This window comes from Scyliorhinus torazame, chromosome 7 (genome assembly GCF_047496885.1).
Source record: "Scyliorhinus torazame isolate Kashiwa2021f chromosome 7, sScyTor2.1, whole genome shotgun sequence".
NCBI classification, from domain to species: Eukaryota; Metazoa; Chordata; class Chondrichthyes; order Carcharhiniformes; family Scyliorhinidae; genus Scyliorhinus; species Scyliorhinus torazame.
Window position 1 is genome coordinate 107,971,465 of NC_092713.1, and position 14,271 is coordinate 107,985,735.

General features: G+C 46.2%; 1 protein-coding gene across 1 annotated transcript in view; it reads right to left on the bottom strand.

Annotated features, from left to right (window-relative positions):
- Positions 1-6,358: 6,358 nt before the first annotated feature.
- LOC140426442 (laminin subunit gamma-1-like) overlaps positions 6,359-14,271 on the bottom strand; it is a 100,292-nt gene continuing 92,379 nt past the window's right edge. The window contains exons 22-23 of the mRNA XM_072511237.1: positions 10,447-10,546; positions 6,359-7,021 (exon numbers count right to left, since the gene is read on the bottom strand). Coding sequence (XP_072367338.1) covers positions 6,768-7,021; positions 10,447-10,546 — 354 coding nt within the window. The 3' untranslated portion in view covers positions 6,359-6,767. The remainder of the gene's footprint in view (positions 7,022-10,446; positions 10,547-14,271) is intronic.

Below are 14,271 nucleotides of genomic sequence, written 5' to 3' on the forward strand. Positions count from 1 at the left end.
CGTGTGCCGGACAGGCTGAGCTTATGAACCCTTCACCCCTGCCAGACTTCATTATTTTAACAGGGGGTGAATGTGGTGAATGTATTGCTGTAACAATTCACTATGTGCATATCTGTATTACGCTGTTGCCCATGTGGGCTCCACCTATGGACCATTGTAAGGTATTACCTATGATGTAGCATGTTGGGGCCAGTGTGGGCTCCGCCCCTGGCTCCACCCCTGAGGGGAGGTATAAAAAGCAGTCACCCGGTAGGCGGCTCCCACTAACAGATCAGTCGCAGGCAGGCACTGTTCTAGTTGATTAAAGCCACAGTTTACTTCTACTCCTGGATTTGTGTGAATTGATGGTCACATCACTCTATATGTGCATGTACACAAGGGGTTAATGTGTAATCAGTAGCACCACATGATCACTAGAGGGCCGGACCAACAGGGGTATAAAAGGCAACCACATTGGGTCTCTCTCTCTTGGGTGCACTGTGACCAGGGCAATAGCAGACTAGTTCAGATGGCTAGTGGAGTTACGTATAGTTACCATAGTTAGATCTTGTTAACCTTATCACTAGTAATACAGTTAAAGTAAAGAACTCATGCAATTATTGCTATAGTTACTCAATAAATCTTTTGTTACTCCTGGACGGGTTTGAGTCTTCTTCATCGAGATTCAGAAGACCTCATCACTAACCAAGGTTTGAGTAGCACATGTTACCTACCAGACAGGTAACGAAACAGGTGGTCTGCCTGCCAACTGGAAAGTTCTGGTCAGCTTAATCAGCAGCTTGCAGGCAGCCCCGATACTGTGGGCGTGCAAGTGTCCTAGGGACAGCAATTTGGCAGGCTGGCCAGTGGCACTAATTTTCACATCCATTCTCGCCCGCATATGTTAATCGTTTCTCTCTTCACAGATGCTGCAAGATTCTTTTCTGACTTGACATCCACATGTATGCGTCCTCTAGAAGGAATCATTAGACAGCAATGGGGAGCAAACTTATCTGATTTGTTTTCTCTCAATAGCTCAGGATGTGCCAGTTATAATGTCCCAATTCTGCTCTGGTCAGACTGCATCACACTCTGAATGCAGATCTTCGAGGAGGTTTGATCACATGATATTTCAGCACGACTTCCGGTCATACTTGCCTGCAGTTTGCAAACATTATTACATTTCTATTACAAAGATTTGGCCCCGCATAATTTAGCTCACGGTTCGGCAACAATTGTTGCTGAGCAACAAGGTTCCGAGAACTATGAGGCCACCTATGAAGAAAGTAGACAAGCACAAACCGCAGGGGTGAATTGCCAATATGAAGAAAGATCTCAATTTTCCTCTGCACCAACTGGGCACAGTGCCATGGAGTTGGAGGACATCGCCACTGCTGTGGGAAGGTCAAGGGACCTCTCTATCACAGGGTCACAGTAGCGGGCAAGTTCTAATTTTCTTTCAAACTGTGAGCAGCAGTGCCTGGGAGATTATTCTTCCACTTGGAAGACTGAAACGTTAACAACACCACATACTGGCTGAAATCAGTGAACACAACATTAAAAATGAATCAACCTAAGGACCTTCCTGAATTCTATGGCTCAACACCACGTCACCATCCACATCTGCCCACCAAACAATCAGTGCAGCTTTTTAGAAATATCCGAAAGTTGAAATCAAAATCCAGAACTGGGTTTTTAAATACTTTTTATTTGACCAGTGTAACATTTACAGGTAAAATTGTAGAAAGAACAATTAGTTGTTTTCAAATGAGTGGCTTTAAATACTTCAAGGTAAAATAAAATTTTTAAGCACATATTAATACTGAGATGTTTAAATAAGGAATAAAGTCTTCATGCAGAAAACACAAATTAGATTTCAGCAGTGCAAATATAGTTGTTTGAGTATACATTAAAGGTGACATATTGCTACTTATCCATTACAAAAAAAAAAGTGAAAATACTATTCTACGACCAGTTTATTTTAACATGCTGACTTTTTAAAATCCTAACAAGGACAGTCTTTACTGAGAAATAACCATCTTCATTAGATATGTATTACAAAAGTGGTGCAATAACCTACCTATTTTTAAAAAATAAATTTAGAGTACCCAATTATTTCTTTTTCCAATTAAGGGGCAATTTAGCATGGCCAATCCACCTACACTGCACATCTTTGGGTTGTGAGACCCACGAAGAGACGGATAGAATGTGCAAACACCACACGGACAATGACCCGGGGCCGGGATCGAACCCAGGTGCTCGGCACCGTTAGGCAGCAGTGCTAACGACTGCATCACCATGCCGCCCCTTAACCTACCTATTGCACCTTTATGAATGCACTTTGTGATACATATGATTTTACCATGGTTTAGCAAACAAACAATTCTTCAAATACTTTTCTTAATGACTCTATGCCTTTAACATGATTGAAACAGATGAAGAGTTCCCAGCTCTCCAGACTTTAAAAAGGCTTTCCATTAATCCAATGTCACGTAATGACATGATGTGACATAACGCGTTTTTCAGAATAAATAAGAGAAGGCACGGAAATGTCTAGCATTTTACTACAATAGCTCACATTATCCCAACTATAACCTGTGACTGAAGTATTCAACCAGCTGACTACAAAAAGAATAGTGTGGAGGAAAATAAATTCCAGCCTTTCCAGACTTGATACAGAACATGGATTTGGTGCCAAACAAACAGGTGTGTGAAAACATCTTGACTCATTTCTTCTTTCTACTGAGAAAGTGTCCCCACTTTGAGCATAATCCCTTAGTGATAAAGCACTTCCGGACCTCCTGGGTGTGTGACCAGCTGCTAAAATAATACACGTTTTACTTAATTCAGTGATACACAATTTCATTGGGTGCAAACCCATGAGGTCAAATCAGATTGAATTTATCATATTCTGTGATCACTCAGTTTTCTGGAATCTGTTAACAAGTTTCATAACCTTCAAGCATTAAATCAGCCAAGGGACAGAAATGCTTTTTAACAATATTTCATGGAGGCTCTCGATGATGGAGGCTGTGTAAAGTGAATAGGAGTGAATGGAAAGGTGTGAATTTAATGCAGGGAGAGTATATATTGTATACAAAAGCATTTCTAAACAGATCTGTTTCGTGAATGCTTACATTAGCAAATCATAGTGAATAGAAAAAATTAGGTTCAACAATCAAGATGTTGCATTCATGAAGTCAGTTGCTAAATTTAAAAAAATAATTTGGCACCATCCCTTTGGACACTGGCTCAGGTCACAGGAAATGGCCACAAATAAACATTGCATTTTGTGGTGATTTCAGTCTTTTGAATAATTTATGAAAGACATAAGGGGGAAACGTTTACCTCAAAGAACTGCTGTCCTAGATCAGATGAGAGGCTAAAGTGGTAAAAATCTGAACTCTTGACGCCGAAACTCCTCCAACAAGCTCACTTCTGGTTTTAATAGAATCATAGAATTTACAGTGCAGAAGGAGGCCATTCGGCCCATCGAGTCTGCACAGCCCTTGGAAAGAGCACCCCATTTAAGCCCACATTTCCAACCTATCCCCGTGACCCAGGAACCCCATGTAACACTTTTCTTTTGGACACTAAGGGCAATTTAGCATGGCCGATCCACTTAACCTGCACATCTTTGGACTGTGGGAGGAAACCGGAGCACCCGGAGGAAACTCACGCAGACACGGAGAGGACATGCAGACCCCGCACAGTGACCCAAGCCGGGAATCGAACCTAGAACCCTGGAGCTGTGAAGCAACTGTGCTAACCACTGTGCTACCATGCTGCCCTTGGAGGTGGGATGCTGGAAGATGGGAGTAGGGTGTGTGTTGGGTGATGGTGCAACAAATTTTATACTGAGCCTTAGATTGGTCCATAATTTAACTTTTAATTCTGGTTTGCCAGGATATCCTGGCCTATGGAAACCAAAAGCTAAAGGAAGGGAAGAATGGTTGGATCAAGGAGGAAAGTGCGTTTCAGTGTGCATGCATCGCCAACCCTCAGCAATAGGACACTCTGCATAACACCGCCCTGTGGTCTCTAGTCTCGCCCCTGAGGCCTTGAATTGCCCAAATCACCCCACCCCAATCTCTGATCCCACAGGCCCCCAATCCAACATCAAGCCTCCAATCTTGCTGGCCTCAGATCTCCCAACCACACCCCCAGCCTGGCCTCTGCTCCCCGCATCCCCCAGCACAACTGAATCCAGGTCTCTGATCCCTCACAGCCTCTCCTACACTCCCTGGCTACAGCCTGTTGCTGAAGGCCCACCTGCCTGCCAGCTAGCCAGCCTCTCAAACGGTCGAGAACAGAGAAAATAACTTCAGAAGGGCCTGAGGGAAACTCATTCTTCCAGATATCCCAGCCTAAATTCAGTACCCCCGCTCCCTCCCCAGTTCTGAATAAAAATCCAGCTCCTAAAAACCGAATGATTCAGCACCAAAGGAGTTCATCTGATCCATCATGCCTAAGCTGGCCCTTCTAAAGATCTACAATTAGCCTCACTCATCTGCTCCTTCCTGTTCTTCTATTACATATAATAGTAATTGTGTTTTCTTTCCAAACTAAGGCACTTAAAGACGAATCTAATGGCAGGTGAATTCCAAATGACTCAATATTGGCAAGGAATAGCTCTCGTCACTGTGGATGGCAACATTATTAACACGTGAAAGAATCTACAATGTTGCAACCATATAATTATATACCATATAATTTCCCGCCCCTCCAACCAAACCTCCCGTATTTCCTTGCTACTGAACACTTAATTGTCACATTTTTATTAATACCATCCTACCTTAAGGATAGCTGGAAGAATATCGTCAGCACCAAAGACTTTCAAAGCCTTGAAAATCTGGCAGATATTGGTGTGGACAAAGCGTAATGTTTGCTGTTTAATGGCAGCAGAAGCACATGAAGTACCTTTTAGAATTTGGCCCACATTAAGAAGCAAAATTCCTCTTCAAATATATTGTGAGTTCTTCTATCTGTGCTTGTGGGGCAAAGATGACTTTGGATTTTTGGTTTCCAAAACCTTCCACCACTTGGGTTTTCCTCCCTTAGTTCAGGATTTATTGTCGATAGATTGATTGCTTTGAATATTCTTCTACTCTATTATCATTATATCACAACCAGAAAGCAAATGTCTTTTGCACCTAGCAATTCCTATGTTTTAATTAAATTCAGTGATCAGAACAGTTTTCCATCTATTTTATCTCTGGCAAAAATATGCACTGATTTTTCATAAACATATAACTGGTGAACATAAGCAAAATACAGGCATTTGTGGTTGATTTTGTACACATTAAAGATTTGATAAATAGAATCTAAATTCCCAAACAGAATTGAACTCAAACAAGTGAACATGTATTACCGGAGACAAGTATTCTGTCATTTTGGATCTGTCTGATCTGAGAGAGCTGCTTGAGGACATACACCCATTGAGATTTACATGTTCAAAAAGTGCCTAAACTAATTTAAAGAACGATTATTTCCTATTCAACCTCAAATATTGCAAACTCTTTGGACAAGGATTGATAATAAGAGCAGTCAATCTACATTGGGGTTGAACAGTAACATTTAATTGAATACAGCAGCTATCTATGTTGAAGCATTTTCAACTGGTTTTCCTTCCTTACAATTTCTCCACCCCACTCAAATGTTGCCATGTACTCTCCTCACGGCACTGAATTTCATTTGGCAATGCTTCCCCTAGGAACCAGCAGATTTCCAGTAATTCACTTAAGTGAGTATTCTTCAGGTGTCAGTTTAGACAGTGAATGTCATTAGTGTAATCCACCCGTAGGAAGTCTCCTTGTCTGACATTTGTATATAAGTAGTAATCAAGAATGGAGGCACTGATTGCTTGTCAGAGTTTTGGCTAAGATGAGCATGATGTCAGGTGTAATGCCTGGATCTGGTATGTCTCTCTTGTGGGGACCATGAATTAGATTCAATTTGAATTGTTTTTTGGAGCAGGCAAGGAGCTGGATTAGGGGTTCGCCCCTGTCCACACTCTGAGTTCTAGCTTTGTAACTCTGATAAAGTAATTTAAAAAAAGAATGGAAACACTGGCTAGTATTTCTCCCCCTCCACGCCATACTAGCCAGTGTCTCAGCTCAGCTCTACTAACAGACAGCAGTTTCCCCTTTTTTTGCCCTTGTTAAATTGCTGTTTAGTACCAGTTACCCTGGTAATTCAGACAAAATATTTGAACGCATCAGAGCAGTCAATTCTATACAAATGCTGCAAAGAACACTAAAAGACCAATGCTAGATGCAGCAAATATTAACTATATGCCACTGCTGAAAGAAACGGATTTCAAACATTAATAACAGTATCAGGATCCGAAAGTGGAACAATCAATACAGCTGAGTACTGCTGTTTTAAGTAGAATTTTATACAGGCTTTTAACAGGCCCAGTAGTGGTAAACTTGCAATGCTGCACATTTAATAAATTTGAAAAATAGTTCATGATGATCTGGTCTAGTATTTTAATAACTGACTTCATTTTCTGAAAGTAACTTAATCTTCTTATTGCAACCCGGTTAGGCATGGGTGGGAATAGTGTGAAGTTAGCACCATAGTAGACAATGCAACAAAGAATAAATAATGGAAAGGGCCTGATTTAAAAGTAATTATTTTTGCAAAGGCTGTTGCTATGATCTACATTTTATCTGTCTGTCTGATGCTGGTAAAATGTTGCATGAAACGTAAGTTTTTTGCTGAGGTTTTTCTTTAAAATAGACCGAGTATTAGCAGTACAACTTCTATGGGAGGATGCCAAGGAATTAAGGCCTTTCGTAGGCTGCAGTGTTGAAGCATCCATGAGGTAAAGTGTCTTTGATGTTTTCTAGGTTTTTAATATCTCCAATGATATCTTCAATGTCTCGATCAAAAGCTGCTATTGCTTCTTTTTGCTGTCTGGCAGCCTCCTCCAAATATCGTTGCTTCCTTAGAAGTTTATTGTTCCATTGACCTTTCAAGCTCTGCATGGAATCTTCAACACGTTTTAACTTAGTAATGTCAATCTCTGCTGAGTTACCTGCAAAAGAGAAAAGATTTACACAATGCTTTCATAACCAAAACAGTGTGTAGAATAATGGATAGATATGGGATGGAGAGACATAAGATAGGGTAGACATGGGATAGAGACAGCTACCAGTAGAGCTACAAATATTTAAGTAATAATGATGGCGATTCTGAGGTCGATATTTCATAGGTTAGTCTTGTACACTTTGAAGAAATCTGCGGCGGCATTCTCCGTTGCTGGGACTAAGGGCTGGATTCTCCAATTCTGCGGCTATGTCAGAGTGTTACAGAGCAGTATGTTACAAAACAGGAGTGTTACAGAGCACAGTGTTACTGAGCAGGAGTGTTACCAAGCAGTGTGTTACAGAGCAGTATGTTACAGAGCTGGAGTGTTACAGAGCTGGAGTATTACAGAGCCCAGTGTTACAGAGCACAATACTACAGAGCAGAGGTGTCACAAGAGAGTGTGTTACAGAGCAGTGTGTTACAGAGCACAGTCTTACAGAGCAGTCTTACAGAGCAGTGTGCAGTGTGTTACAGAGCAGTGTTACAGAGCAGTGTGTTACAGAGCAGTGTGTTACAGAGCAGTGTGTTACAGAGCAGTGTGTTACAGAGCACAGTGTTATATAGGAGTGTGTAACAGAGCAGTATGTTACAGAGCAGTATGTTATAGAGCAGTGTGTTACAGAGTACAGTGTCACAGAGCAGTGTGTCACAGAGCAGCGTGTCACAGAGCAGCGTGTCACAGAGCAGCGTGTCACAGAGCAGCGTGTCACAGAGCAGCGTGTCACATGTCACAGAGCAGCAGTGTCACAGAGCAGCGTGTCACAGAGCAGTGTGTCACAGAGCAGTGTGTCACAGAGCACAGTGTTATATAGGAGTGTGTAACAGAGCAGTATGTTACAGAGCACAGTGTTATAGAGCAGTGTGTTACAGAGTACAGTGTCACAGAGTACAGTGTCACAGAGCAGCGTGTCACAGAGCAGCGTGTCACAGAGCAGCGTGTCACAGAGCAGCGTGTCACAGAGCAGCGTGTCACAGAGCAGCGTGTCACAGAGCAGCGTGTCACATGTCACAGAGCAGCAGTGTCACAGAGCAGTGTGTCACAGAGCAGTGTGTCACAGAGCAGTGTGTCACAGAGCAGTGTGTCACAGAGCAGTGTGTCACAGAGCAGCAGTGTCACAGAGCAGCAGTGTCACAGAGCAGCAGTGTCACAGAGCAGCGTGTCACAGAGCAGCGTGTCACATGTCACAGAGCAGCAGTGTCACAGAGCAGTGTGTCACAGAGCAGTGTGTCACAGAGCAGTGTGTCACAGAGCAGTGTGTCACAGAGCAGCAGTGTCACAGAGCAGCAGTGTCACAGAGCAGCAGTGTCACAGAGCAGCGTGTCACAGAGCAGCGTGTCACAGAGCAGCGTGTCACAGAGCAGCGTGTCGCAGAGCAGCGTGTCACAGAGCAGCGTGTCACAGAGCAGCGTGTCACAGAGCACAGTGTCACAGAGCACAGTGTCACAGAGCACAGTGTCACAGAGCACAGTGTCACAGAGCAGTGCGTCACAGAGCAGTGCGTCACAGAGCAGTGCGTCACAGAGCAGTGCGTCACAGAGCAGTGCGTCACAGAGCAGTGCGTCACAGAGCAGTGCGTCACAGAGCAGTGCGTCACAGAGCAGTGCGTCACAGAGCAGTGCGTCACAGAGCACAGTGTTACAGAGCACAGTTTTACAGAGCACAGTGTTACAGAGCACAGTGTTACAGAGCACAGTGTTACATTCCCTGCCGCTAAGATCAGGGACTGGATTCTCCGATTCTGGGGCTATGTCCCCGCGCTGGTGTGGGAATGGTGGCGTTTTACACCAGACAAAATGGCGAAAAACGGCCACCATCGGGGGATGGCCTCAGGCAATATCCCCTTTGGAGGGGGCGGAGCATCAAGAAAGAGGCACCGCCCCGATTCTGTCGTAAACTTGGATTCTCTGGCCAATCGCCGAACGCGATTTCGGGGTCGGCGACTGGACAATCCAGCCCCAGGAATTGAATCAGGCAGAGAAATGGTGTTGGCTCAAAAATGGGATCAGCGCCGGGCAGCAGACCAGTCCCCAGTCTCCGGTCCTGTCCCGCCAACGATAGCGGGATTTCCGCCCCATACCGGCAGGAACATGCAAACAGCTCCTTTCCATTCATTTGAATGCGATTAAAGGGCTGCAAGCCTGAATTTCCACCCCCCCATTTGGCCCCATCCTTCCCAGCCAGGAGTCATGCGGGTGGGATTTGGTGCAAAGGGGCCCTGGCATCATGGCTTTGAGGAGCAAGGAGGTAAATACATTTTCCATTGCCTTCGAGTTTGCTTGGGGGGGGGGGGGGGGGGGGGGGTGTACCTGAAGTTCTGGGACTAGTGGGGACCGACTTGGTAGTAAGGGTGTGGACTTAGGGTGCCCCCCATGAGGTTTGGTTGCCATAGCTGAACCTCCCATTGCCGCTATAAAAGACTAGCAACTCATCCCCTAGATATTACTCACAGGCTCCTGACTATTTAAATTGTTGACTGCTGCCAGTATCCTAGAAATGGTCGGACATCTGATCGCGTCGATACCAATCTACCCCGCCCATCTGGAACCCTCATGCTACATGTTATCCACACAAAGGACACATGTACCGGTGGCCGCTGGAACCCTATCTGGCACACAGCCCCTCTCAGAGTAATAGCCGCACTAGTGAGACAATCAGCCAACCCACTCCTAGGGATCAGCTCTGTTAAACCCAGGCTCCATATCACACTGCAGCCAAGCTCCCAACGAAGGGACACATCCCACAGTGACCCCCATCTGCAGGATGTGCCTGCACACCAGTCTCTTGGCAGAGAGCTGCATACCTGCGCAGTGTGAATGTCTCCACCACACAACCAGGTGCCACCCTTCCGGAGGGAAGGCTCACTCAATGAGGACACCCAAAGTAGAACCCACTGGGAGAACACGACAGGGCCTCAGAGTCCATCGCTAACACTTGTTGTGGCAGCCACCGGCACCCATTTGACAAGGACGGGTGGTGAGGATAGAGGCTTTTCACATCAACGGATGGGTGGAAATCATTGATGGGGACAGAGCTGCAGTATCAAGAACATGATCTAGAAGGGGGCGAGGGAGCGGGTGTGAGGTAGGGGTAGGAGGAGTTGGTGCTGGCGACTGGGTGGGTGGGAATGGTGAGGGTAGCTGAGCAGTCAAACCCATGATGTTCATGAAATTTGGGGGGTTTGGATGCTGAAGGGATGAATCACTGTGGTCTCTCTCCCCTACTCCTTCCCAGAAATGGAATTCGATTTAATGTAGCGATGCCTTTTTGATAAAGCTTTTGAAGAATCCTTTTTGTTTCTAAAACCTGATCCACAACAAGATTTCATCATATTTACAGTCGTTCAGCTCAATTCTTAACTTTGTTACACTCACCCATAGAAAGCAGTAGCTGGTTTATCAAATCCATTGTTTTCTGAATGGAATCCTTTGCACTTGCTATATTTGAGTCTGCATCATTTAGGGTGTCTGTAATCTGGAACAGTAAATGCATGGGTAAGTGCACTGTGTCATGTGATAACAGCTTGCAGAGTAAAACAGCTCCAAACTGGATCTAAATTTCTCAATTTTAGCCCTGGATGTGATGAGGGTGGTGTTATTGGCCTCAGCACCAAGGGACTTAAGAAAAGAAAAATAAACTTAGTTCCTTCTCTTAATCAATACCAGTTATCCAGGGAGAGTGAGGTCCACGGGGAGCCTGCTTCACAGAACACAGAGGTGAGGGTGGGGGAGGGGGTCAATAGGAGGAGCCGTGGGGCAGGAGTTGCCACGCTGGCAGGTAATGCTGGTGAACGGAAGTGAGGTGAAGGAGAAGGCCAAGAAAGGTGGCCGTAAAAGGGGGGAGGTGGGGGGACGTAGGGTGATGTGACACAGCGAGGTTGGAGATTAAACATGTTCAGGGGCGGAGAAAGGGGCCATCTTGGATGGGCCAGGTAGAGCGTGATATTAAAGGGGATAGAGCCGAAAGGGGAGGATGGTAGAGGGGAATGGAGATGTAAGCTGATATCATGGAGTGTATGAGGGCTCAATGGACCAGTGAAAGATCTCGGGTCTTTGCGCAACTAAGGAGTTCAAAAGCCCCTGGAGGTGGTCTTTCTGCAGGAGACACACCACTGTGTGAAGGACCAGATTAGGCTAAGGAAGGGGTGGGTGGGTCAGGTTTTCCACTCGGGATTTGATTCAAAGTCACAGGGGGGAGGCAATTTTGATGAGCAAGAAAACGTGGTTTGTGAGCGCGAAGGAATTGAGGGACCTGGGTAGGAGATAAGGCAAGAATGATCCCTGGAATTAAGAACTTGTCATATGAGGAACGGTTGAGGACTCTGTGTCTGTACCCCTTCGAGTTTAGAAGGATATGGGGGGATCTTATTGAAACTTACAGGATACTGCGAGGACTGGACAGAGTGGGTATGGATAGGATGTTTCCACTTGTAGGAAAAACTAGAACCAGAGGACACCATCTCAGACTAAAGGGATGATCCTTTAAAGCTGAGATGAGGAGGAATTTCTTCAGCCAGAGGGTGGTGAATCTGTGGAACGCTTTACCGCAGAAGGCTGTGGAGGCCAAATCATTGAGTGTCTTTAAGACAGAGTTAGATAGGTTCTTGATTAAGAAGGGGATCAGGGGTTATGGGGAGAAGGCAGGAGAATGGGGATGAGAAAATATCAGCCATTATTGAATGGTGGAGCAGACTCGATGGGCCGAGTGGCCTAATTCTGCTCCTATGTCTTATGGTCTTATATGTTATGGTGAGTGGGGTATTAGAGAGAACGTGGGGTACTGGTGAATGTGTATGCACCGAATTAGGACAATGTAGGTTTTATTAGTGGGTTACTGGCAGCAATCCTGGACTTGGCCACCACCAGTTGATTATGGGAGGAGATTTTAATTGTGTCCGAGAGCCGAGGGTGGATAGATGAAGCCCCAGGTCAATGGGTAGAATACAAATGGCAAAGGAACTGGGCGGGTTTATGGAAAAGATGGGTATGGTGGATCCGTGGCACTTCAAGTACCCAGGGGGAAGGGAGTATTCCTTTTTCTCACATGTGTATAGGGTATATTCAAGAATCAACTTTTCTGTGGTGAGCCAGGAGGTTTTGGTTGGAGTGGAGGGGGCAGAGTATGCGGGGACAGTAACCTCAGACCATGCGCCCCAGTGGCTGGAGTTTCGGCTTAGATCAGGACGGGAGCAGAGGCCGGGGTGGAGAATCGATTTGGGTTGTTGGCAGATAGAGGGTTTTGTGATAAAGTGTGGGCTGTGATTAAAGACTGAACCAAAACGGGGAGGTGTCGGTGGCCACATTTTGGGAAGCACGAAAAGCGGTGGTCCGAGGGGAGATTATCTCGTTCAAGGCACATGCTGATAGGGAAAGGAGGGAGGAATATAAACGGCTAATGAACGAGATGATGGAGGTAGATAGGGAGAACTTGAGGGCACCCTCCATGGAGGGATTGGCGAGGAGGAAAAAATTACAGGGGCAATTTGATAGGTTGACAACAGGGAGGGTAGCAGGACAGCTGCATAGGGCAAGCGGGGAGAAGGCAAGTCAAATGTTAGCGCATCAACTATGGAGGCAAGCCGTGTCCAGAGAAATATTGAAGATACGGACTGGGGCAGGGGATGTGGTGTTTGAGCTGGGGAAGATAAATGAGGTGTTTAGGGATTACTATAAGGAGCTGTACAGGGCGAACCCGGGGAGTGAAGAGGGGAACATGGGACGGTTCTTCGACAAACCGGATGAACAGTTGGAGGAAGAGAAGAGGCAGATGCTGGACGAGCCCCTGGGGCTGAGGGAGGTACTGACTACTATAAGAGGTATGAAGTCGGGGAAGGCCCCGGGCCCAATGGCTTTCCGGCAGAATTCTATAAGGAGTTCACGACGGACCTGGCACCGCATCTCTTGGGGGCGTTTAATGAGGTGCTGGAGAAGGGGGAGCTGCCGGAGACAATGACACACGCAATGATCACGTTTATACAAAAGGGGAAGGGCCCGTTGGAATGTGAGTCGTATAGGGCCACATCACTGTTAAATACAGATGTGAAAGTGCTGGCTAAGTTGGTGGCGGGACGGATGGAAGGTTATGTCCTGGGGGTGGTTGCGGAGGACCATACAGGTTTCGTAAAGGGCAGGCTGCTTTCTAGTAATATAAGGAGGCTGTTCAACGTGATCATGACCCTGTCCAGAGCCCAGGTACCAGAGGTAGTGGTGAAGGCATTTGACCGGGTGGAGTGGCGGTACCTGTTTGAGGTCCTGAGAAGGTTGGGGTTTGGGCCGGCGTTTGTGGCATAGGTGCGCCTGTTATACGTGGCACCGATGGAGAGTGTGCGGACAAATGACATGGGTTCACGGAACTTTGAGCTGCTTAGGGGAACAAGGCAGGGGTGCCCGCTGTCGCTGCTGTTGTTTGCGCTAGCGATAGGGCCTCTGGCAATGGCTCTTAGGGGGTCGACAGAGTGGCATGGGATTACAAGGAAACAAAGGGAGCATCGGGTGTCGCTACAGGAGGACCTACTTGTATGTTTCAGACCCACTGGTCAGCATGGAGAGGATCATGGGCCTGTTGGAGAAGTTTGGGGCATTCTTGGGATATAAGCTAAATGGAGGGAAAAGCGAAGTGTTCCCGGTGAACGAGTTGGTCGGCGAGCCAATCTAGTGGGGAGTGCCATTCAAGGTGGCCAGAGGCAGGTTTAGATACTTCGGGATTCGGGTAGTGAGGGAATGGGCGATGCTCCATAAATGGAGTCTAACAAAGCTGGTGGAGGTGGTTATGGAGGATCTGAAGAGTTGGGACACATTGTATCTGACTCTGGCAGGGAGGGTCCAAGTGATGAAGATGAACATTCTGCCGAGTTCCTGTTCACATTCCAGACACTTCCGATCTTTGTACCAAAGGCATTCTTTCGATTATCTCGGACTTTGTATGGGCAGGGAAGGTGCCGAGGGTTAAGAGGACCATTACAGAGACAGAGGCAGAAGGGAGGGTTGCGTTGGTCCTCTGTCTTTGGTCACTAACAAAATGATTTCCTCGTACAGTATTTGCTACATTGTTACTGGGCGGCGAATGTAGAGAAGGTGAGGGGGTGGTGGAAAGTAGAGGGGGAAGAATGGGTTAGGATGGTGGAAGAATCCTGTAGGGGGTCCAGCTTGATGGTTATGTGATGGTGGCATTGCCAATGGTGCCAGGAAATACGCGGAAAG